Genomic DNA, 26693 nt, shown 5'->3' with positions numbered 1-26693 from the left:
CCTCTTAAACCAAATCTCATAGCTGCTGCAACTTTTAGTTTACATTTAGAAAGTAAACTCAACCAAAACTTTTATTTTCCCTTCGATTAAATCTATTTTGATTTATTGGTGTCAGTTTTCTCTACATTTCGTGGAGCTGTTGGGAACCTTTGTCTTAATGAAACAACGTATTGAATCTAACTTTGTTTGCCTGTAACAGTAAAGGTTAACGTTGGGTCAAGAAGAGAAGAAAAATTTATTCTTAATCCCAAAATTATTATCTCAACTGAAATTGATAAAATGGCCCTTATAAACGGTTCAACTAAAACAAATGTGGTATATAAATTTCAAAAGGGAACACTTAAAGCAACAGGCAAAACAACTCGCAATTTATGATTATACAATAATTAGGGATCTAACCGTTCTGTTAAAATTTGTAGACATTCTTAAAAATTTGTACTTGTATTACTAAATTATTTTAGAGTGCGGCATAAAATTATCATTACATAAAAATGTTTAGCAATTAAAGGAGAACGTACGTTTTTTCTTTCAAACTGCATAACTTACAGTAAAATTTGAAGGTACATAAAACTTGTACGTTATAAATTTTTTAAGGAGTAGGAAAATTACGATTATCTCAGTCTCTTTTCACTAGAGTAGTTAAATCATTTTAGTTTTTACTGAATTTGATTTTTAAATTTTTCTACAGTCCTAAAGTTCGCAGAGGGGAAAATATTGTCCTTTAAATCCAAGTCTTAAGATTTTACATTACACAAAATGTCCGAATCATTTATTTGATAAGTTTTTACAAATGATTATCGTGAATATTTCAATTATTACAAATAGTTATCGTAAATATTTCAAATCAAACTTATATTTAATCCGGATAAATTTTTTACTAGAAAAAATTGTTTAATCTTATACTCTGAGACATAGTTTCTTTTATAGCGAAATTCCTCAAAACATTATCCACTATTGCCTACACTTAGTATAGAAAAAAGAACTAGATACAATAGAGTAAAAATAATGTTTGCAAAATATGATTTTAAGATTTAGATATATGATTAATCATAATATAATTTTATTAGATATAGCTATAATTAGGTATAGATATATTTTAGTTAAGATTTAAGTTTATATTACATAGAATGAATAGATTTCTAGTTCCTAATTAAAATATCCATGGAAAAAGTTTTAAATAAGTTGATGCTTCATTAAGGAATTTCGCAACCATAACAGTTTCTTACTAATCTATAACACCTTGACTAAACCTAACTCTCTAATGAAACTTGGCTCAGAGTTATAAGATTTCACTTGCGTAAGAGAGTCGAAATAAAACTCTTTATATTATGAAACTACATTTTTCTTAAAATTATAAAACTTTGCCTGCAGAAAATTAGGACAACTTAGTTTTCTAGTAAAAAGGTTAAGTAACTTAGCCGTTTCGAAAAATCTGATTTCAATTATCTTGGTGGTTATAATATTGTGAGCAGTGTTTCATAAGCATAATTTTAAAAATAAACTGCTTTGTAAATTTCTTCTGATATAATAGATTGCAAATTACTTTAAAATATAAATGACTTTTTAAACATTTCTAAAACACCACTTACTGAAAGTAAAATTTGAATTAAATCATCTACCTGACAAAATATTGTCTGTCAGAAATTGTTTAAATGTGTCACAAACTAACGGTGAAGCGTGTCTTCTTAGATTTCCGAAATTTTTAATTTTACGTTCCCTAAATCTGAGATTAAAACAGTTCGATTAAAATTCAAAAGACTCGTTTAAAATTTTGTCTGAACTTTTCATCAAACAAAAAATATAAATTGTTGGTACCTTTTTATATCTAGAACAGATTTTTATGCTAAATAAATGAACCAGTAACATGAATTTTCGATAGTGAAATCATTCATCTGATTGTTTTATTTAGCGTATACTTCGGAATCAAATATAGTAAAGCCATTATTGCGCATTCACTTTTTTATAGGCTTTATATACCGTCACATTTTTTAAACAATGCATTGCAAAGGAACCTTTTGTCATATTTGTGTGTCATGAAAAATTTCATTAAATGAGATTTTTTGTTTCTTTCAATATCTAAATGGGATACAACAGAAGTTAATGAAAGATTTAAAAAAATTCTGCTGCCACGACTGACTTTTTACTAGTTACAGCATAGCATTCAAAGAAAAGTAGTTTCTTTCGTGTAATTATATTCAGTCAGTTCTAAAAGACACTTTTATATAGTAAAGTAAACTTTTCTGACGGGTCAGAAAAACAATATAAACTTTTTGAGGTGTATAATTGAAAATAGCATTTCTGCAGGAACTTCGTTTTAATCACTGCACGAGATCAAACATTACGCTGCACATACTGACTAGTTTCATTTATTTTTAATACAAGCGTTATTTTATCATCTTCCGATTTGGCGGGTAATTGTTTTTTTTCTGTAGAATTTCCTCTCGATTTTTAATTTAATAATCTTTGCTGTATGTTAGCTTTATTTTATAACCTGCAGACCTCATTCTGAGTAGAAGACTCTCCGTGTTTAAATTCCGTAGTCTTGTCATTTTCACCTCAACCCAGGAAACGTGGGAAATATTGTGTAAAGCATTAGCCTGAATGGAAGGCATTTTGATGGAACTAACCAGCATTTGCGTTACGTGGAGAGGAGAACCTTTTACGGTTAGCCGGACGACAAAAGAATTCTAAATTATTCTCTCAGTCTATAAGATTTTACTCTGGCACGGCGGTCGGTTAAGTTAATGATATATATATATAATTTTTTTTAACTGAAATATTCAGTTTTGAGCATAAAGTTGAAAAAAAGATTCGTCGGATGTCATGGTGACCGTGTTTTAATTGTTCATAGTGACTGCCTGACTACTTAACTTCGTATTAAAATAGCAGAATTTTTAAAATCTGAGAATGATACGCATTATTCGAAAAAATGAAATCCGCGAAAACGTAAGTAACTAGTTCATCCGCAATGGAACGATAAGCCACGTGACACTTTTGTAAGTCTCGAACATAGTATTTTTAAACCACTTACGTTCGAAAACTATTGCGAGATGAGATTCACCGAAAGCAGGTCATGGGGAGCGTTGCTCAAACAGCAAAAAAGCGTGCACGCATGGATCGGAAGTTTCGAAACTGCTGGGGGAATGAGGGACACGAAGGGGGAGTGGTAGACGGCCGTTCTGCTTTCTCTTTGTGTTTCCTCATTCTTTCAGCCGTTTCGGGACTCTTCAGTTCATTCGTGCAAGCCTTCTGCTGTGGAACAATGTCCTTATACTGTGTAAGAATGCTGACGGTTATTCTCAGTACTTGCAATATCTTCGCATGAGTGCACATTTAGAACCGTCATTTGTTTATCGATATTTGGCCTGTTTAGTTTAACTTCGGTTTTTTTTTTTAAAGTTCACTTTCATCAAGTCAATCTCTTTGGTTTCAAACCTTATCAAATTCTAGGACTTCGTTCATTTTTTCAAAACGCAAATGCTGGGTAGTTTCGAAGTACGAAAGAAAGGGTGAGGGTAAGGGGATGAAAATATTTTTTTTAATTCTAAAAGTAAATCTACTCGCTATAGATTTCATAACTTATCGAAATATTAAGAACTCATTGAAAGTAATTTTCATTTATTTTTCTTCAGAAATTGAGTTTAAAAAAATATTCATTTTGATTCAGTTAAAATTTCGCTTCTACGAAAAAAAGGTTACTCATAATAAACCATACCATTGCGATGACTGAACTACTTTACCAAAAACTGTTTTAGCATACTTAAGGATAGTTTGTCCGGTCGGAATAAATTCAAATCCGTGAAGAACCCCGATGTATTAAATGCGGATGTTTTTATTCTATTTTTACTAAGACTTGTGCGAAGTGTTAATCAAATGACGCTTTAAAAGAGTAAAGCAAAATGGGGCTTAAAACCAACTAGAGATGTTTGCTTTTCTAGTAGGTATCGATTAAACCATATGCTACCAACACATTTAAGAAAATTGTAGGACCCACTCTTTAAAATAGACAAAGGGGCCGTTACCAACTCAGTCCCAGATAGGATCCATGAAAGATATCCGATTCGTTCTATATTTGCAGCCAATATTCACCCTAGATAAAGTCTGATAGTTAAGTCATATCGAAGTCCCTTGGATGAATCCTTAACCAAATCTTGAATTGAAATCTTAGGTTTTTTCTGATTTGAAATTTTAAACTTAATGCAAATAAAATTACAAATTTTCAAAAAGCCAACAGGATCTTAATTTAACGTATTTAATTATAAATACATAATATTTAGACACTGCTATACAAATAAGAATTTTCTGGACATTTAAGGTACAGTACTATAGGATGAGATTTAAGTATAAAAGGGTGTGAGGCAATTAAATTCTGCACAAAACTATTCTCCCTCATTTTCAGAAACTTCATTGAATTTTTATCTTTTTCAAGATAGCGTGTTATACATTTGTAAGTGTATCAGAGACTGTTGTGAGTAAAATTCTAATCGATTGGGGCAAAAAACTGGTATAGATGACCATTCCTCTAATAAGTAAATTATATTTTTCACTTAATTATACTTCAATTGTATCTTAATCTGTATTTTAATAGTATATATATTTAATAACTGAATATTTGAACTTTAAATTTATAATTTTTAAAAAGTAATCTACTTTAGAAATGCGTAAGTAGTTCAATGGAGACAATAAATTAAAGCTAAACTTTCAACAATTTCTTTTAAAGACTTTTTAACAAATAAACTCTTCCGATGAAATTTTAAATTAGAAAAGAAATATTGCGGAGAGCTTATACCTTCCAATTAAAGTAAAAATTGGTTAAATTTAGAAATATAAACTGTTCCTTACCAAAGGTAATTTTGCACAAGGGCTGCAAGAAAATGATCGAAACTAAATGTATGAAATATATAGTAAAGTTCATCGATCTTTGCAAAATACTGAGCTAACGATTACATACAAAGTTAAAATGAGTAGATTGTTTTAAAATAAACAGCTGCAGTTCAGAGTAATTAAACTGAAAGAAATTTAAAATTCCGTATAAATTATTTAAATTGTTAATGTTTCGGCAATACACTGAAATTGACTGAAGTCTACGCGATACGAAGGCATCTATCTGCTATAGAAGCTTGCAAGTATGAATCGGAAGTTTTGTCATTGCTGGGAGAATGCGGGGTAAGAATGGGAAGTGGTAGACGGCCGTTCTGCTTCCTTTTCCTATTTCGCAATCGTTCAGCAGTTTCGGAACTTCTCGATTCATGCATGGAAGCTCCTATAATAGAGAGCATATCCTCGTACTGTGTAGAAAACTTCTGTTAAATCTCGGTGCCATTAGTGACTAGTTTTAAATGAAATCTATTAAATGTAAGCCTAAGATGTTACTTAAACTTTATAATCTTAGGTCTTACTTCAAAAATTTAAGATACTTTAAAATAAAATTAAATAGCAAATTACTTGAAAATAGGGATAAATTTTATTGCTGTGTTAAAGCTCATAAAATATTTTAGATTTAACAATTTACTCATACATAAAGAGTTGTTTTTAAGGCAAAATAGTATTTGATTAAAAAAAATTGTGCTTTATTTAAAATCTGTCTAGAATTGAGAATTTAAATATTTTTACCTTTAAAATTGTTTTTGTAACTTGTGAAATTGTTTTGGAAGCTATTTAGATTCGCTTATTGTTAAAATTCTGAATTTTATTCATTTACTGAAACTTTGTTTCCATATTTATATGCATCGTTTTATTGAGTTGTAAATTTTGAAAGGAACTGTGTATACTCTCGCTATTGTAAAAGAGCCCAGATGCAAAACTGCTGCCTAAAAGAAAGGTTTTTAGAAAGCATGCAAACTGACTTTTGAATAATTAAAGTTATAAAATTTTTAAGAATATTCATAAAGCTAAAAAATATTTAACTGCTTTTAAAGATGGTAGTTCCAAAGATTTGCACCTGGACTTATGATATGAATTGTTATCGAAATTATTTTTCAGAACATGTGTTGTAACAGTGCGAATTTATTAAATGTTAAACTATCTCATGTACAACTGCATTGTTTCATTAAATGTCAAACAGCTCCTGTAAATATCTTGAATAAATTTTGTAATTTTGAATTTAATTTTTCGTGTTTATTGTTCAATATAACTTAGTGGCTGATTTCGATTTTTTTTTGGGGAGGGGGAGCTTTCAAATATTACGAAAGCGTGTTTTGGGAAATTTTGGACTCACCCTTGTCATCAAAAGAATCGTACTTCCTCTATTTACTCGAGAAAGTCTTTAAAAAACCTTTTTTTTCATTAACTTAAACTGATTTTTTACAGAAATATTTTAGTTCTAAAATAAACGACGAAGTTTTCAGAAGTGATAAATTCCTATAAAATTTCTCGTCTAAAATTCTTTAGGAATCTTGCGTCTACCTTCAGTGGTTTAAATCTCTTGACCTCTGAAACACCTAGAAATTTTGTCAAATTTTTCCTCTCTTAAAACAATATTTTATTTAAAATTTTGAGAGAAAAATTTTGAAAATGTGGTTTTAATCTGTTACGTAAGCGTTGCTCATACTCCTCACCCTTGTCTGCATAAATAATCTCAAATCCCATTTTGCTTTTGCAATATTTGAACGACCCTCATGTATTCGAATAGTTAAGAAATTCAACAATTAAACTACTCTAATGTAACCTTTCCAGAAAGTTTAAAAGTAACCTTGTATTAAGTGTTCATTCTTTACAGCATATGCTAAGACTTTGTTTGGCATGTCGTGCTTTGGACTTTTTCTCAATACATTCTGCATTCTATTTATGGTGGATGTTTGCTTTATGAATTTCAGTATTGTGCTCTATCCAAACTAATGAAATGGTGATAAAGGTGAAAACGGTTCAATTGAAAAATCTACGAATATTATTAAAATACATCTCAATACACATCAAATAAGAGAACATCATCGACAACAGTAGATATAGACTACGAAATTGTCACTGGAGTAGCTACACTGTTCGAAAATTTTTATAGATAATTTAAATCTCTAATTTTATACATATTGATAGTAATTGAGTACGATGGTGTGAGTTCAGGAATTTTATTTGCGGTAAATAACTATTGTAAAATACCAATGTTAAAATAATATGAATAGGTAAAAATATTCCCATTGTTAAATCTTTTCTTTTTGACATTGTGATATTAAAAATCCAAATCTTTTCAGGGAACTCGTGTTGGCGACAAAGCGGAAAAAGCACTTGAGTTCGTATAACCGATAAATACCCTAAAAGTCATCAAACTTGTTTAATGAAATTTTGAATTAAAACTAATGATAGTTTTTATTATTAAATTACTTTTATAATAAAATTACTTTCATTTAAATGACTTTAAGCAGATTTTAAAGTAATTAAAATGTGAAAAAAACGTTACTCGAAAACTTCCTTTCCTCCAAAATTATAAAATTATTTTAATAATTTTAACTATGTATTTTTTAATTAATATACATAGAAAGGGTACGTTTCCATCGCCCTTGATATATAAGTTAGGAATTCTTATAAAAAATCTAAGAAATTAATTATTTGAAATTAGTATATAATAATAAATAAAAAAAACGAAGTTTGTAAATGTCCAGACAGTTAGATTTCCAGAAAAATATGTACTTACTAAGAATGAAGCTATGTTTTAAAACTACTTTAAAACTCCCATTATGTTTGAAAACTGGTATCAAACTTTCCAGTACGATTTTAAATTTGGCATCAAAATTTGCAGTATGATCCATACTAGTTTTAAATTTCTAGTATAGTGAAATACTTGGCTTTAAACTTTCTAGTATGTGGCTATACTGGTTTTAAAATTTCCAGAATGGTACCATACTAGGTTTTAAATTTCCAATATCGTCACACTGGTCCTGGTATCATTTTTAATGGTTTTTAATACTTGTTCTACGATTTTTTTACAATAGGGTAACCCGTTAAGCAGATGGGACAACCCTTATGTGTTTTTCTGACTCTCTTAATTAAAAGTTAAAATATATTTAGGTATTTTTATTTATAAAATGTCTAGTAATCCCTAAGAAAATCTGTTAGATTATCCGAATTTGTGCTAAAATAAAATCTAAAAGAAAGTAGACTGAAGTTTTCTTATTTCTTATTCAAAAATTTTTAATTTATTTTGTAAATAAATTTCACCGATTGCTTCTTTTAGATCTAAAATGCAAAGTTGAAACATTTTTTAGAAGTGAGAGCCCGGTTTGGAAGATTTTACCTTTGACGCAAAAATGGATGCAATTTTCCAATGTTTTACCAAACCAAAAAAAATTAAAATACTTAATATATTTCTTCATTTATTTTGACCTAATTATTATAAATTAATACAACATAATGAAAAGTGTGAAATGTTAAATGAAATTTCGGCTTCAAAAGGGTTAATAATACCATTAATTTTTTTCCAAAACTGGACGCAATAAAAGTGTGTTTTCACGAGAAATATAACTGAGTAGTGTTACCGCAAAAGGTGTAGAAATCTTATTCTACAGACTATTTAGATCTAATCAACTGGGGATCCGTTAGTGTCAAAATGTTCTCAAATTGAGTGATCTGCAACATACATAGATAATCTGTAAGTTAACCTACCAGGCACTTATTAAAAATAAAATCGTACGTTTAAATAAACAATGTTTGGTTTTTCACTGTCTAAAAAACCAAGAGTGCTGTCGATATTATTTTAAAAACTATACTCACTTTAAACTAAAATAACATAACTAAACTCACTTTAAAAACTATAATACAAGGAAACAAATGGTTCAAATGTTATTAAGAAAATAGTGTTAATTTTCGACATCTAAAGGAACAGATCAAAGCTATTAGAAAATTATTTCATAGAATGAGAAATGCTTTATCACTTTATCTATAATGTAACTTTAATGTACTCAGACGGAAACTTATTTCCGAGACTTTTGCAAAGATTTTAACTTTCTAAAATTTTTTCTATAAAGAGGTTTCAGTTTAATTCACTCGTAATATATACGAATTGAAGGCTAATTTTGCTAAGTTCGAAAGTAATTGAGAAATATTAGGACTGTTAATTGCAAAAATAGCCATCTTTATAACCCTGCTTTACTACTTTTAAACTGTGATTTTATTTTCGCATTTAATGCGATTTATTCTCTTATAGTTCTCTTTACGTAGTATAGGTACAACGGTGATTTCACGGTTGATCAACACGAAAACTTTATATGGAAATATTTTAAATTTCTTGCGACAGTTCTTAAGTTTTATTAATAAATCTTTCATGAAAATACAAGCTCTTCTACGTCATCATTTTTTTTTAACTGAGAAACAATAAAAATGTGGCAGTAAAAATATTTTTTGAATAATTTTTTGAAAATACAAGTACACTGAAGTCAAAGAAAATAAACTCTTCGATAGTTCAAACGATTTGGCGATTGTAGATTAAAAATAATCTTTGATCAATTTTGATTCTACCCTCCCTGCAATGCGGTGACTTGCGTTCCGGTAAAAAAAAAAAGTGTTTTGAGAAACACACACTAGATACCATAAAATTAAAATCTTAATAACTTACTCAAAAAGTTACATGCAATAAAACTGACAAGTATAGTGAACATAATAATGCAGAGTGCGCAAACAAAAACGGACCACCCTGAGTAACTTTTGATCTAATGGGGTCGGATCTTCACGTTCAATATCAGTGATAAAAGGGGTGACTTTAAATATAATTATTTAGTGTAGACAAAAAAAACGTACTTTCTCTGAATAAAAATACCTTTTTTTTATTGTTGTTGTAGTTGTAGTTCATTTACGTCGCACTACAGCTGCACAATGGGCTATTGGCGACGGTCTGGGAAACATCCCTGAGGATGATCCGAAGACATGCCATCACAATTTTGATCCTCTGCAGAGGGGATGGCACCCCCGCTTCGGAAGCCCAACGTCCTGCACGCGAAGTCAAGCATTTTACGGTAGCACAGTTTAACGAGGACCCATACCGCACACCCTCGGTCGCTACGCAGACTGATCCAAGTGGTCACCCACCCGCTCACTGACCGCAGCCAGTGATGCTTGACTTCGGTGATCTGCTGGGAACCGTGTCTTAACGATCAGTCCACTGCGGGACCCTTTTTTTTTGACTTTGGATTTCTAACCTCCAAAATACAGGGAGCTGCATTCTGGAAATATAGTCCCAATAATTTGGACAAAAGAGCTCTCAAAAATTTGGACCCCTTAATGTTAATTTTACTTTTTTCGTATTTCGCTATATCTGTAACTTTTTAAGCTAATTGGGAAAAAAATTTCAAACAATTAGAAAATTTATTTATTCAAAAATAATTACATGCAAAAAATAATTTTTCTTGCTTAATAGTCCTTCAAAACTATATTCAACATGAGAATCGTTCGATAATATTTTTATTTTTTATATTTCCAATGGCAAGGCAAAAGGTACAAATAGAAAGATGAAATAAATAACGAATACAAATGGATGTAGCAGTGGCGTGCCAACTTCTTTTTGACTGGGGGGGAGAGCCAATTCTAAGTCATAAACTTTGTCCGATCTAGCATTTTAAAATAAGTTGTATTATTTTAATATTATAATTTATCTCATTTTAATTATTTATTATTATTTCCATTGCTTAGGACGACTATGATTTAACTATTACATTCACACCAACAAATTAGATAACAAAAAATGATCTATCAATTGGAAACAAATTTTTAAAAAAGTGTATTAAAATTCAATTAATTAATTTTGCAATTTTACTCCTTTTAATTCATTAATGCTGAGCAAGATATTTTGTAGATACATATTAACCTTTTAATGAGCCATTTATTTCTAGTAAAGGTAAATTAAAGTATTTCTGGAATTGAAATTGATATAAGGATTGTAATTGATTCAAGAAAGAATAATGCATTTAGCTTATAAAAAATTAATCTAAATTTTATTATTATTATTTATTTATTTTTTTGGTGGTAAGTATATTTATCACGACCTATTTGAAACTTATTGAGTTTTACTTTTAGTTATTTATAAAATAAATTTTATAAATACTACAAACTTCAGAAGGAATTATGTATTTTATAACTTATATACGTTTTCTTAAACTAACAAATTGTAACCAATTTTATTCAAACGCACTGCAAGAAACCTTAAATTATTAACAAATGGAAACCTAAATTAAAATTGGTAAAACAGTTCACCATGGACTTTAAAAATAAGGAGTAATTATACTTACCACGGCCTTAGAAAGGGTTAATCATAATGACATAATATGGTTTTTTGCTTCTCAAAAACATATTGAATCAAAAGTAATTTGTGATTTACATTTTGATTCCGGCATAGATTTTAATTTGATCATGAATACAAATTTTCAGTACACATAAAAGGAGAATTAACTTTATCATATTAATTTAATTTTATTGATAAAGCACAAGTTGTATAAAAATTACAGCAAATGAAGGACGTAAAATAGTTTGGTTTCTCAAATTAAATCTTATTTAAAAAGTACTTTGAATTTTAAAGAAATCTTCTGATTTTTCTGGTTCATTCCAAGGTAAAAATTGTAAACATATTCAAAGAAAAGGAAAATATACAATTTAAAACATATATGCTGTAATTCAACGAAGTAGAATTAACTTTATCATATTAATTAAATTTTCATGGTAAAGGAAAAGGAATGAAAAAACTAAAACAAATGAAGGAATTTTCATTAACTAATTGTAAAATTATAATCAAAATTTTATTATATATTTGAGGTTACATGGTTATTATTTTTTTAAAACTGAACAATGTAATATTAAATTTCGAATTATAGCTATTCAAAACAAAAATGGATAGCTGTATAGATCTTTTGAAAAACCTTATGATATTGGGAAATTATATGTTATATACTTTTAAAATATTTTAAAAAAAGTATAAATTAAATGAAATATATTTAAAGAATTTAAATTATTATAACAAAATATAGAGAAGACAATTAAGATAAATATCATTAACATAAGCAGCGTAAAAGCTAAAATCCGATAAAAATGAAATCGAAAAAAATATTTACATTTAAAAAAATAATAAATCTGAAAAAATTGTGGTACTTTTAAAATTTATTACATAGTTTTATGAAGACTTATTTTTTTATTAATGAGTAAACAAAAATAAACAAAACGAAAAGTCCCAGTTAGCTTAAAAATATTTGAAAAATAACAAGAACTGAAGAATAAAAATTATTATAGAGAAAATTATAGAGAAAAAAATCCGAAGAAAATAATATTTTTAAAAATAACTAACAAAAAATTAAAGTAAACTACGAAGTTTGAAAATTAAAATATGAGGAAAATGCATTTCAATAATACCTGACTAAATATAGAAAGTAAATAAAGTCAGACAAAAATCAAATTACTACGCCATGTATACTGACAAAAAATGCATTAAACTATGTCTGACGCACAAAAAAAGGAATAAATTAAAAGATTATTGAGCAACATTAGAATCACCCTGTTAATAATTGAAAATTATAAATCGCAAACATGAGAAGGTTCTGACTGAATTGTTGGGACCATTTTTTTTCCAGATTGCGGCTATTCCCATTATTTTAAAGAATCTGCATACGTTGAAAGCAAAATGTTTATTCAAAACGTTTTTGTGGGGGAAATTTCTTGACTCCTAATACCGTCTACTCTAATTATTTCGCATACTTAAAGTTAGGCTCTCGAGCCATTCACGTTGAGTCCTGCGAAAATCCGATCTAAGAGTGCTCGCTTTGTTTATTTATTTGCGCTCAATACATTGTTCGATTTTGCTATAAAATAGAAAGCCTCTCGCTCGTTCACGTACATAAATAACGCGAATCGAGATTATTTGAAGTGCCTGCACTGCACAGAATCACAAATTAAAAGTGCGTGAGCGTGCGAGATATTACGCGAAAGAGCTCTCTAATAACGTTTATTCTTGAACGAAATAATAATTTGTGTTTGGCGCGGTTTAGACGCTTCTGTACATATTCCGTAAATTTTCACATTTAACTGACCAATTAGAATGTAAAAATTCTTTTATCTTTGTTTTTATCACTTTTAGTAAAAAATGCGATGCTAATTCTTTATATAACTGAACAATGTTTTAAACTTTTTTTTAAGAATTGGGTGTAAATGTCAGCTATGAATTTTTGTTTGCTTCTTCGAAATGAACTATTGTTACAATTTATATTCTTATAATTAAGATCCCTCAAAATTGTCAGGAAATCGCATGAACAATCGGAACTTAAGAAGAGGATTTTCATTATGAGCGATCCAGAAAACTAATATTTAGAACAGAAATTTACACTAAATGTATTAGCTATAAAATCGATGATGGCTCATGATTTCTAGTTTGCCCAGGGACTTCTTTTTTCTCTTTCAGTCGAAATCTTAAAAGAAATTCTCAATTTTTTTTCTTGGATGCATACTTCTATCATACTGATGCATGATCTTTGATGCATACTTCTTCCTTTTTGCATATTTTTAGCTTTCCGAAATTATTTTTTAGGAAATAACTTATCTTTTGTACATAAATTCTAAAATTCTAAAAATTTTACTGAAATTAACTTTTAATTAGACTAATTATTGTAGTTTTATTATTTTACGTAAACTAAATGAAAAACAAATTAGTTATAGAACTTATAAAATTGGATATGATGAATTTGAAAACTGATGATAAAAACAACATGCGACGTGCGTTATTTATGTTAATTGATGATAAAAACAACTATCTTAAAACCAAAAGAGTTCGATTGATATTGTCTATCAAAGAAAAAAAATTTAAACGAAGCTATTAAGGATATAGTCCATCAAATAAAACAAAAATATTTTGATTCAGATTGTTATTATTATACGGTATGCAGAAAGCCAAGTATAATGGAATTAACAAGTCAGATAGATACTGAAAATTGTATTTCGAAGGTTTTATAACATCAAAAAATGGATTTAATTTGAAACTTTGATGAAAGTATATCTCTGTCGATATATAATATGGTTACCATATGACATATGAGATAAAATATAATAATTAAAAAAGAATAACATTTGGAGCTGATTTAATTTATAAAGTTATTACTTATTATTATTTTTTAATTTAATTTTTTAGACAATTTCAGTAAGTATCTGAATTGTTATATTGATTTCAAACTTTTATAACTGGCTCATATATTACTTGCAATGAAAGCTTCAAACTTAAAATTAAATAAATAATCATAAAAAAGTCTTTAATAAAGTATCACTAGTCAAAAAGGTAATTATAATGCAAGTCATGAAGTTTAAATTTTATAAAACTTCTTGAATCTGTTTAATATATTGTTATAAAAAATGAAATCCCTTATTGGTTTCAAAGCGAAAATTTTCAACGCGTGTTATAGAAATTGGATAAAATTTTAGGGTTTTATGAATCACATATGCTTTCCTTTTAAAAAGTCACAATTAAAAAAATATTCGGCAGTTATATCTTTAACATCGAGGGAAAAATAAAGTTGCGTTACTCTAGTGTGTCCCAAAAATTTCCTATCCAGTCCTAAAAATATGGCTATATTTTAAAAAAGAATCATTTTTGAATATTTTGCCTATTGAAACTTCTGATCAGAATGACATGTATCTGATCAGAATATATATATTCACGTCGTCATGCAATTATCTATGACCTGACACAGGATTATTTATTTATTTATTTATTTGAAATTCCAAAGCAAATATCATACCAAAGAAAAACGTCATACAACTTTCTTCCTACGCAAAAAAACTTTTTTTAATGATTTGTCTTGACAATAAATATTATTTGCTTTCGGATTTTTAAAGAGAACAATAAAATTTTTAAAAATATGTGGAAAAATAAAATTTAAGCAGTTTTATGTGTAGGTTTTTTCTCATCTTGTTCCAGTTTCATTTATCTGGATTTAAATCGAAATTGGAAACGGAAAATAAAAATATTCAATAGATAAAGAGAAATATTCTCATTTTTAAGAAATGTTAAATTACAATAGTATTGATCGGATCAATTTTTTATCTTCTATCAACAGCATTTATAATTTCAGCATTAAAATTTTCAAAAATTAATACTTTTCCCATAGTACTTTTTCCCATAGAGTAACATGAGATGGCTGTTTTTGAGGAGTCAAATAACTGTCTTTGTGGGGGGGTTTGGCCACCAGAATTATATGCCAAGGTGGGTGGAAAGGAAATTCTTGAAAGTCAAGGGATTCTTTGAAACCAATTTTTATCAGTGGAGGATGCCTTTTATTACTCTTTCCAGGGAAGGGTAAAAGAAATGAAATTATTTTAGTTTTCTAAACATTTGATATATTTACTATGCAATGTGTTTTTCAAGAAGTATTTTGTTTTTAAAATTGTTTTTTATTTCCCGTCTAATTACGTATATAGAAATTTATCATATGTAAAAAAAAGTCTTTGTCTGAAAAAAAAAAAAAACAGTTTCTTCTTTCTAAAATTACCAATTAAACTGATTTTTATTTTCACAAATGTCTAAATTTCAGAAAGGGCAAAAGACATTATTCGCCCTTCAATAAAATTTTTGATTTTGAAAATTGCTTTAAAATAGAAATAAATAGTACTTTTTTTTCTAAAATTACCAATTTAACTTAACTTTATTTTCACGAATTGCTAAATTTCAGAAGGGGCGAAGCGCATTATTCGCCCCCTCAATTTAAATTCACTATTAAATAAAGTTTTTGATTTCGAAAATAACTTAAAAGTGGGGAAATTTTTTTTTCTTTTTCTAAAGTTATCAATTTAACTTGACATTATTTTCACAAATGGCTAAATTTCAGAAGGAGCGAAGAATATTATTCGCCGCCCTTCAATTAAATTTCTGAGGAAAATGAAATTTTATATTTTAAAAATAGCTTCACAGTAGAAAAAAATAAGACTTTTTAAAAAGTTACCAACTTAATTTGAATTCATTCTCATGAATGTCTAAATTTCATAAGGGGCTAAGCACACTATTCGCCCCCTCAATTAAATTTCAGAATAAATAGTGTTTTCTTTTTTAAAAAAAACAACTTTGAAGTTGAAAAAATTTTTTTTTTCCGAAAATTACCCATTTAACTTAACTTTATTTTCACGAATGGCACATTGTTCGCCCCCTCAACCTAAAATCTCAGTAAAACAAAAATTTTGATTTCAAAAATAATTTTAAAGTAGAAAAAGAAATGGTTCCTTTTTTCTTTTCTTTTTTAACTTGACCTCATAGTAACTAACGTCTAAATTTCAAAAGGGGCTAAGCACACTATTCGCTCCCTCAATTAAATTTGAGAAGAAAACAGTGTTTTTTTTTTTTAAATTTAAAAAAAGTTCCTTTTTTTTTCTGAAATTACCAACCTAACTTTATTTTCACGAATAGCTAATTTCAGAAGGGGCGAAGAGCATAATAAGGTTTTTTTTTTCCCTCTAAGTTTACTAACATATAATTTAACTTCATTTTTGTGAATGTCTAAATTTCAGAAGGGGCGAAACGCATTATTCGTCCCTCAATTAAATTAAATTAATTTATTAATTCGCTCCCTCAATTAAATTAAATTAATTTACCTCTCCCCCCCCTCAATTAAGTTGGGGAAAAAAGGCTTTTTTTTCCTCTAAGTTTACTAATTTAAATTGACTTCATTTTTGCGACTGTCTAAATTTCAGAAGGGGCGAAACGCATTATTTTGCAGTTTTATTAAATATCAGAGGAAAATAAAGTCTTATTTTTGAAAAATAGCTTCTAAGTTGAAAAAAAGAGCCTTGTCTTTATATTTATTATAACCTCTTACTTTAATTTCAGAGGAAAATAGCTTCAAAGTTCAATTTAAAATGGTTTTTTTTTTCTAAAAATGTTACTTTTTTTGCTATTTTTTAATTGGAATTTTACTTGATTTTATTTTCTCGAATGTTTAAATTTCAGGAGGAACATATACTAAAAACATATTATTTCCCCCCTCACTAAAACTTCAGAGGGGGGCACACTGGTACGTAGGATAACAAAGAAAGAAGACCCAGTATCATAAAAATGAAAACGATAGTGTCATCAACCATTCAGGTGGGTCTATTTATTAAAAAGTCGAGCAGCCAAGCAACAGCCATTGCATTTTGAAATAGCCCATTGTGCAGCTCTAGTGCGACGTAAATGAACTACAACAACAACAACAGCAGCATTTTGAAACGGTTATTTAAATTTAACTTCGAATTAATCTCAAGCAGAGAGCAAGTTTAACGAAAATAAGTAGTCGAAAGCGTACAAGCTCTAAAAATAAATAAAAGCGCGGCAAAGTATTAATTGTTGTCCTTTTGTTTTTTAGGAAAAAAAGTTCTGCTCTTCTAGTTATAGTAAGATATTATTTTGGATTACCTTTTTTATTGGGGATATTATCCTATTTTTATTCTGTTTGGCTATAGTTTTAACTTATGAGCTGTGCCAAATACTCTATCCTACAAATCCAGAGAATTTCTCTTTTAAGTTTTATTAAGAATTTGTTATAACGTGAAATTTTACTGTGCTGAATAATATATATTTCTTTTATTTTCACTAATGTAGGTATTATAAGTTACGAATTTCCTTTTCAAAATGAGCCAAAGAAAGACTTTTGGTAGCCAAGGTGCGGCTAAAAAATTTAAAAAAGCCAATGATGATGACGAAGAAGAATTTGAAAGAAGTAAATTTGAAGATGAATTAGCTCTTATGGATGATCTGGAAGAGGAAATGCGGGCTGAATCTCTTGAATCTCCAGAATTAATAGGTACGGGAAAAGTTTAACGACTTTTTTTCTGCTTAATGCAAATAATTTAGAATTAATTTACATTTTTATTACTAGTTAGTGAAAATTCATTTCGTTGTTTTCTTATGATAAAACATTGAGTTTAGTCAGTGACATATGTATATAGATTCTGTAACTGCTCAAAAGCAGCTATTTATATTGTTTAGTTATAGCATTTGAACTAGATGACGACAACAGGCATTTTATTTTAAATATTTTTATTAAATTTAATGTCTAATTGTGTGTGATTTGATTATTTCTGGCTTTATTATTACTCTATTATCATCACCTTTTTAAAAGCATTTGTAATCATTTATACTTTTGGTAAAGGTTGACTATTTTACAAGGATACCAAATTTTTTTATTTGGTGTGTATTTGTAATAGTTCTGATTTACGGATACTTTATATCTTGATCTGTGACATCAACTGCAATTTCCGAGGTTCTAAATGGATTTTAAACTCTCAAATTTTTAAAATAAAAGTTTGTCTACGGTTAGCTACAATTTATACCCTTCAAGTTGGTATCAGGTTCTGATACAGAATTATTCATTGCAGTGGCCAGCTAGAAACTAAAAATAAAAAATATATATAACAGAAGGAAACTGACTTGTAGGGTATAAATCGTTGCCTCCCTCGGCAAACCTTTAAATGTATCTTTTTTTAAAAAAAACTGTAAGTTTAAAATTAATTTTGACGTCTTAGCGATTGTTGTTTGAGCGATAAATCTTATAAATTTTCCCAGTTGGTTACTTTTTATTATTTTTTTTGTAAATTTCTTACTCTGCACTCGGTGATTATTTTGATATGTAGATCAAGATACAGATTTACCCCTATTTCCTCCCCTTCTGTGTTTTTTTTAAAATTTCTCACTAGTCATTTGGTGATTATTTTTGCATAGATCATGATTTGGAAGTTTTCTCTCTTGATTTTGTTCTCTTCCTTATGTCTTTTTTTTTTAATTTTTGCTTTTTCTTCTTTACGAAGTAATTTTAAGTAATTTATTATTAAAAAAAAATAATTTTCCAAATTTATTCACTTTTAGTCACAATAGTTATTTCTAAAATTATTTTTTTGTTATGGTTGTTTTATAATAAAGGGAATTATTATCCTCATATCTTTACTATTTTTAAATGATCTGAAATTTTTTAGCCATCTTAAATTTAATTTATTTGAATAATGTAGTGATTAATGATATACATACACGTTCTACCTATGCATTTAAATATTTATTAATGTGCCACTTATATTTTGATATGAGATTTTAAATCTAAAAAAATAAATATATACAGTAGCTATTGGTTTATTTATTTTAAGACATTTCATATTTTTTGATGCTAAGAAAGCTGTGAGAATGATTATTAAAATGCTTATCAATCAAAAATCTATTAAAACATATTAATAATGCTTATAATTATTTATAAACAATATTATAATTAAGGTATTTAATAATTAAAACTTAAAATTGTTACATAATTATTAAAAAACCATCATTAAAATCATCGTTGTTTTTAAACAAACTCAACACCGTGATGGATTTGTAATGACGTTGACCTAATTTGTCATTTTTCAAATGAGGAGTAAATTATTTAGATCAGAAAGCATTAAAAAGATCATTATTTTTAGTTACTCAAGAGGTTATTGAAAGAACAAGTCTTTCATTATTTATATGCTGATTTTATTTAAAAAGTTTTAACTCTACAATTTGTAATTAAGTAAACTTAAACTGAATGGGGCATAGTTAAAATATGTTTATTAAATAACAAATCATTTTTCTTTTAGCCTATATAAATTTATAATTTGCAATTTTCATGTCACTTTAATCCACATTTAGGCTCTTATTCTGATTTTAACCATAATATAGTAATTTATATATACATTACCCTTTCTCATGGTTTTTTTTAGAGAAAAGCCTTCAATACTAATAAAATCTGACTTCTTTAAAATTATACTGTATGAAAAAGTATTTATGGCTCAAATCAATAGTTTATTTTAAAAAAAATGCCAACTCAAGCGTTGTGAAATATTTAATTATTCATAGCAAAATAGGTAACTATTTTTTTAGAACTATTTAATTTAATTAGAGTTTAATAGCTACATTCTTTATCTATATTTAGTCTTTTTTATATTATACTATATTATTTTGTCTGAATAAAATGATCATTATTATTGAAATTAGATTTATATATATATATATATATATTATATATTAATTATTTTTAACATGTAGCATTTTTAAATTCTTTTTCCTCTCCAGGAGAAGATGTTGAATCAATTTCCAATGCCAAATGGACACGTCCACCTCCCCCGCCTATTGATCCCAAGAAGGATTCTATTATGTTTCAACAACTTGATATTGCATATTATATTGGACAGCCAGTGCCAGGGATGCCTGGCTGTAAGGTTGGACCTGTGCCAATCATGAGAATGTTTGGTGTATCAATGGAAGGAAACAGTATTTTATGCCACGTTCATGGATTTCTTCCTTATTTTTTTGTGCCAGCACCACCTGGTTTCCAACAATCTGACTGTGCTATGTTTAGGGTATGTTTACCAATTTTTTTTTATCTTTATCACCATCTGATATCCAACAATCTGACTATGCTATGGTTAGGGTATATTTAATTTTTTTTTATCTTTATCGCCACCTGATTTCCAGCAATCTGACTGGTATGTTTAGGATATATATTTGCCTTTTTTACTTATCTATGTCTTAAGGTGTTTGATAAAAAACCATTATTTAATGTCAAAAAGCTAACCCCTGTAATATTAGATAAAATACCTTGAAGTTAAGCATCATTAAGAGGTAATTTTTAACAAATATATTTAGAAATTCTAAACTTATTATTGCCTTAGTTTTACATTTTCCAATAAAACTCTAATGTGTCTCAAATCTCGTTTAAGTTGATAAAACATTACACAGAACTTAATACAAAGCTCTCTGAAGTATGAGGCAATGAACGTTAATTGGGGATAAGCACTTGAAAATCACAATGCACTAGTCTTTAAATATTTGTTAGTATAATTTCAAATAGTATCTAATCTTGATAATTTTCATGTGTAGACAGTCAAATGTACTGAATTAGTTATATTCATATTGATTTGTTTATGTTATGCTTTTAGGAAACTCTTAATCGAGCTGTAGTTGCTGACATGAAATCCAATAAAGATAATGTTAATAATGCTATTTTAGCTGTTGAAATTGTCCAAAAAGAGAGTAAGCTAAAGTTTGTTCTCCTTAACTTTTTTTTTTGTTGTATGATCTATTGAAAATATTTATCCATTTACCTTACATATTATAGATATTTATGGTTTCACAAAAGCTGGAAAAATTCCATTTTTGAAAATAACTGTATTGCTGCCGAGACTACTCGCAGCTTGTAATCGCCTATTGGGTCGGTCAATTCAGTTCGGACGATTTGGAATCCTCACTCTGTCAGCATTTGAAACTAATATTGATTTTGAAATAAGGTAGAAATTATGAATTATTAAACTGTATTACCATGTTTGATAATAAATAATACATGCTATATTTTATTTTCTACACAAACTGAATAGACTCAGTGTGACACGTTTTTTCGTCCAATACAAAAATTCTGTGCTCACCTTGATTATGTTAAGTTAAGGTTTACACAAATTTTTGTAGTTTTATGAATTAATAGTTTTCTGGTAGGTATTTGATACTATTTAATATTGGGCAAAATCAAGAGAGGCTGTGGCGTATTTACCGCTATAAATACCAATACACTACTGTATGAAACATGCTAGCTTGATTCTATCTTGAGGTACTTTTTGATAGATGAAGGTTGACATAGTCGATAAAACATCATCCTCATGATGACTTAATGTGAAAAATGGCAATTAAAAAAAATAGCCTATTTATTTATTATAATTTTTTTTTTGTCGAAAATACAATTCATTTACATTTTATTATTATTATTTTTTTAATAAATATGAATATTTTATAATCTGAAAATTACTTTCGTTCTCACTTGTTTTTTTAAAAAAAAAAATTCAGAAATAACCGTTGTAATGTTTTTCATATTTTGAGAAATGTTTATAAAAATATGCCTTACATTATTAATATTAGTAGTTTTTTTTTAATAGTTTGAAGTTTTAGATTTTTTTTTTTTAAAAAATTACAAATTTAAAAAAGTGTCCACTGTTAAAAATGCTAGTTTTGCCACTGACCAGTAGCGAAATTTACTAATTATTACCTATATTATACATATTTTATTAATTTGATTTTTCTTTTAGGTTTATGGTTGACACAAAAGTAGTCGGCTGCAACTGGATTGAAGTGCCACCTGGGAAATATACCTTATTGTCATCTACTTCATCTTCCCGCTGCCAAATTGAATTAAACATGGCATGGAATGATTTCATAGCACACGAACCAGAAGGAGAATGGTCGAAAATTGCACCTGTTCGTATATTGAGTTTTGATATTGAATGTGCTGGACGAAAGGGTAAATTTTCTTTAGATACCTTTAGTTAGTTCACCAGAAGTTGGCTCTTGGCTCCGTCTTCATCATGTGGTATCCGACGATACTTTTTTGCAATTTTTGGGAGAAGAATGTGAACAATCCTGAACAAGGTTGCTATTTGGCTATCGAATGACAAAAATATTTATTTCACTATCTTTATGAGCATTTTTTTTCACATTAAATATTTCAAAAGTTTGATGATATTTCTCTCTTCTGAATAATTTGTCCTTTTCGAGACATTTTGCTGCAATATATATTTAATTAGCTATAGTAACGAAAGGTATAATAGCAGACGATAAAGCGAAGAAAGTGATTGAAAAAAGAATTAATTGCTTGCGTTTGGCGCACATTAAGGGTTGTTTTGATTTCTCCTCCTAGTTCCTTACTGAAATGAACTCTTCGTACAATTAGGTGGAGCCAAATGCCAACTCCTGGTGAACAAATTATACTTTCTTACATTTGAGAAATTTAATATAATATTATTTCAATGTCATTAATTCTTAGTTTCAGGATTAAGAATCCAGTTAAGTTTAAAAACTATAATGTTTTATAATTATGTAAGTGACTATGAGGCTTAAACCTTTTTCTAATTTATCATTATGATTGTAATGTGACAGTTTAAAGTGTAGTTATTATCTCTAAAAAGTATGATTATGTGATTTAAAATGATGTTACTATGCAGCTTAAACCTTTTCTTATTTTGTTTGCAGTTTTAATGTAAACTTGTTCAAATATATTTGAACTCATTTTAACATTTAGTTTTATATCTATTTAAAGATTTTGTATTTAAAGATTATGTATTTGAAGATAGTATATGCATTTAAAGATGTTTGAAATAGTTTTACCTTTTAATGAAGAATCTTATATGCAACTATAAGGTATTTAACTCGCTTTTATTTTTGATGAAGAATCTTATATGCAACTATAGGGTATTTAATTTGCTTTAATTTTTGATGAAGAATCTTGTATGCAACTATAAGGTATTTGATTGCATAAAATGAACTATTTTAAGCTAATTTATTTAAAATTCCTATTTGTAAACAATGTTTTATAACATTGTTTTTATTTTTACTTAAAATTTTTGTCAAAAATTCCTCTTATGAATGATATGTTTATATATGAGTCTTATGTTTTATGTTAGGTGTGTTTCCTGAACCTCAGCATGATCCGGTCATTCAGATAGCAAACATGGTGATAAGGCAAGGTGAAAAAGGTCCCTTCATTCGTAACGTATTCACGCTCAATTCATGTGCTCCCATCATCGGATCACAGGTTTTGTCCTACCAGAGTGAACAGGCTCTTTTGAAAGTAAGTTATTTGAAAAATTAATTTGCAGGGCTTTAAATTTTATGGTAGTTTTGAACTTAGACTTGGACCTTTATAAAATAAATTATCTGTGGTTCCCTGGAAATTCAATGTAAATGAATATGTTTTTGATTTCATGTTTTTGGTCTGTATTTTTTTCACAAAATGGCATAATTCACCATAATTGTGAACAATTTTTTATTTAAATACATTTAAGCATTAGTGCCAGCTTTTTCTAACCTTTTTTACGACTTTTTCAAAAATTGGTTTCTCCATGTTATTCAATAGGAGAGTAGTACATAACGAGTAAATTTCTGCGCAATTTTACCCAGAGGCTCAAGGCTTGAAAGATTAATTAATTTTTTGAAGAAGGAATTAAAAGTTTTTTAGGAATATGTAAACAAATCAATGGAAATATGTACAGACTAATAATCTTTTAGTTACTGGTCCTTTTGGACTGTTGACTTAATTTTCTTAATTTCTATCTTTGCATATGATTATATTTTTTTTAATGGATTGAAATACATAAACCTAGCTATTAAATATCCTCTCTCTATATTTTCATAATCTAGGATCAGAATGGCCAGTTTGCTATGGTTGTATATACAATTTGCCTGTCCGTTTCCCTTGTTTGAAATTATGTACTAGAAAGCCATTATTTAAGATATTTAATCAATGGCAAGAGACGGCAATATTTAAGCAGTTTTTTTATATTTTTAAAATCATTTTAAATTCACTCAGCTATTTTTTAATGCCCTTAAAATGTCTTTACTCTTTCTTTTGTTATTGTTTTTCTCTTTTCTTTACAGACTTTCAAGGTCTTAAAATGTTCTTATTTAGGATGATAAATAACATTGGTTGTTAAAATTTAGTTTTTTTGTGGTTTAAAAAAGAGGATTCACGTTAAACATTTGACTAGGAACAATGTTAAAAATGTAGCTTATTAAAATATCTACTATTCATTTTTTTTTTTTTTTTCAAACAAATATAACTTTATTGAGAACAAAAACACATAAATACAAAGAATATATATTCGTCGTCAAGAGGAAAATCCTGTCCAGGCGACAAAGAAAAGTAATACAATAAATTTTTAAAAAAATTTAAAAAAAAAAAAAAAAGATTACAATCATAAATTATTTTGCTCATCATAAGACGTCATATGTTGTTGAACACTGTAATAATAGAAAACAAAAAAAAATGCATAAAACTATATATATAAAAAAAAAAAAAAAATAAATAAAAACTAGCAAAGGTAACATAAGAAATTCATTTGGATTGGCACAAGACTGGTATAAAAAATCAAATGCTTCCTTTAAAGTGAAAAATAGAGATCTAAATCGTCAATGTTCATCACAAATTGAAATAAAGCACGCTTAAAAGAAGAATATATTTTGATGTTTTGCAACTGAAATGGTAATTTATTATATAATTTAGGTGCTAAGTAAAAAAACTGTTTTCGTGAAATTTCTTTTGTAAAGAGGGGAATCTCATACATTTCAGTTGGTCTCCTTTCAGACACATTAGTTTTTAATTTGCATATTAATTTATTGTTGTGTAAATAGAGTAAAATACGAAAAAATACATTATGGCGAAATGGTAATAGGTTAATTCTTGTATATATATTGGTAGTAGTTACACTTGAATTATTTATATTTAGAGAATTAATAATTTTGAAGCATTTATTCTGAACTGAGATTAAGGGAAGTAAATTAGTTTTATATTCACCGCCATATATTATTGCACCATAATTAATTAAAGAATAAAACCAGGAGTAATAGAGTACTTTCACAAAATTAAAATGAATTTTATTCTTAAGGTGATAAAATTTAACTAAAACAAAACGCAATTTTTTAACTAAATTGTTAATATGTGTTTTCCATTTTAAATTAGAATCGATATATAGTCCTAAATATTTGATATTATTTACAGATTGTAGAATATAGCATTGACAATTTTCATTAGTACTTTTGCAGGAGAGAGAGTGAAATTTTAAATTTAAGTTATATTCTGATTTTCTTAAACTGAAATAAATATATTTAGTTTTATTTAGATTTAAATTTAAGTCATTTATTGTAAACCATTTTGAAATTATGCGTAAATCAGATTCAATTTGAAAAATTAGTTGATTTAAATCAGTGCAAGAATACAAAATTACGGAATCATCAGCATATGTTATTATCTTACCAAAAAGTTTGAGTTGACAAAAGTCATTGATGAATATAATAAACAATAAGGGTCCTAGAATAGATCCTTGAGGAACACCACGGTTTGAAAAAATATAATTACTAAAATTACTTCGGATTTTAACTCTATGTTCTCTGCTTGAAAGATATGAAATAAACCAATTTAACATAATTCCTCTGAAACCAGCAAATTCTAATTTTTTAATTAAAAGATTGTGATTGACATTATCGAAAGCTTTTGATATATCAAGAAATATAGCTACTGTTATCTTATTTTCAGCAATACTATTATGAATAAATTTTGAAAATTCCAAAAGAGCTTTTTCTGTACTTTTGCCTTTAATAAATCCATGTTGATTAACAGAGAAAAAATTTGTATGTTTTAAATAATTGTACATTTTATCAGCTAGAGCTTTTTCAATGATTTTGGAAAAAACAGGTAATATTGAAATTGGTCTATAGTTTGATAAGCAATTTTTATCGCCGGTTTTAAAAATAGGAGTTATGGTTGCTCTTTTTAAAGAAGTTGGAAATATGGATGACTTGATTGAGGTATTGATGAAATTAGTTATAAAATTTATATTATTGAGAGCAAATAGTTTAATTAATTTTACATTAATACCGTCATAGTCAAAGGAGTTTTTATTAGAAAGAGAATTTATTAAGTGAAGTACTTCACAATCATTCAATTCTAGGAAAACAAACGAGGTTAAACTTGGTGAAATATATATTTGCAAACTGTTTGAATTTGGGTTTGAGGTACTGTAAGCATTTGCAAATGATTTATTGAATTGATCAGAAGATTCATAGTCGTTTAAAATATCAGGTAAAGTAAGTGATTTGCTCTGATTACCAATAATACTATTTACAAGATCCCATTTTTGTTTATTTGAATCACAATTTAAAAATTTTATTTTGAAATATTCTGATTTTGCTGTTTTAATTAAGTTCTTCAGCTCAGAAACTATAGTGTTGTATGCTG

The 26693-nt window shown here is 27.8% G+C and overlaps 1 protein-coding gene across 7 annotated transcripts in view; it reads left to right on the top strand.

Annotated features, from left to right (window-relative positions):
• Positions 1-26693, top strand: part of LOC122272510 (DNA polymerase delta catalytic subunit) — a 68957-nt gene that overhangs the window by 810 nt on the left and 41454 nt on the right. For 4 of the 7 annotated variants that reach the window (XR_015429914.1, XM_087153791.1, XM_087153787.1 and 1 more), the window contains exons 2-7: positions 17519-17720; positions 19994-20280; positions 20860-20953; positions 21039-21207; positions 21994-22205; positions 23365-23531. Coding sequence is in view for 6 of the 7 variants with exons in the window: in XM_087153791.1 (XP_087009917.1) it covers positions 17549-17720; positions 19994-20280; positions 20860-20953; positions 21039-21207; positions 21994-22205; positions 23365-23531 (1101 nt within the window). In the remaining variant the exon portion in view is untranslated. Of the gene's footprint in view, positions 1-17108; positions 17311-17518; positions 17721-19993; positions 20281-20859; positions 20954-21038; positions 21208-21993; positions 22206-23364; positions 23532-26693 lie in introns of those variants that run through there. The other 3 variants (XM_087153792.1, XM_087153788.1, XM_087153790.1) reach the window with 2 other exon arrangements.

Source organism: Parasteatoda tepidariorum, chromosome 10, assembly GCF_982258835.1.
Source record: "Parasteatoda tepidariorum strain Cologne lab strain chromosome 10, Ptep-v5.0, whole genome shotgun sequence".
NCBI classification, from domain to species: Eukaryota; Metazoa; Arthropoda; class Arachnida; order Araneae; family Theridiidae; genus Parasteatoda; species Parasteatoda tepidariorum.
The sequence above is the reverse complement of the archived record's forward strand: the minus strand, read 5'-3'. Positions and strand labels throughout refer to the sequence as shown.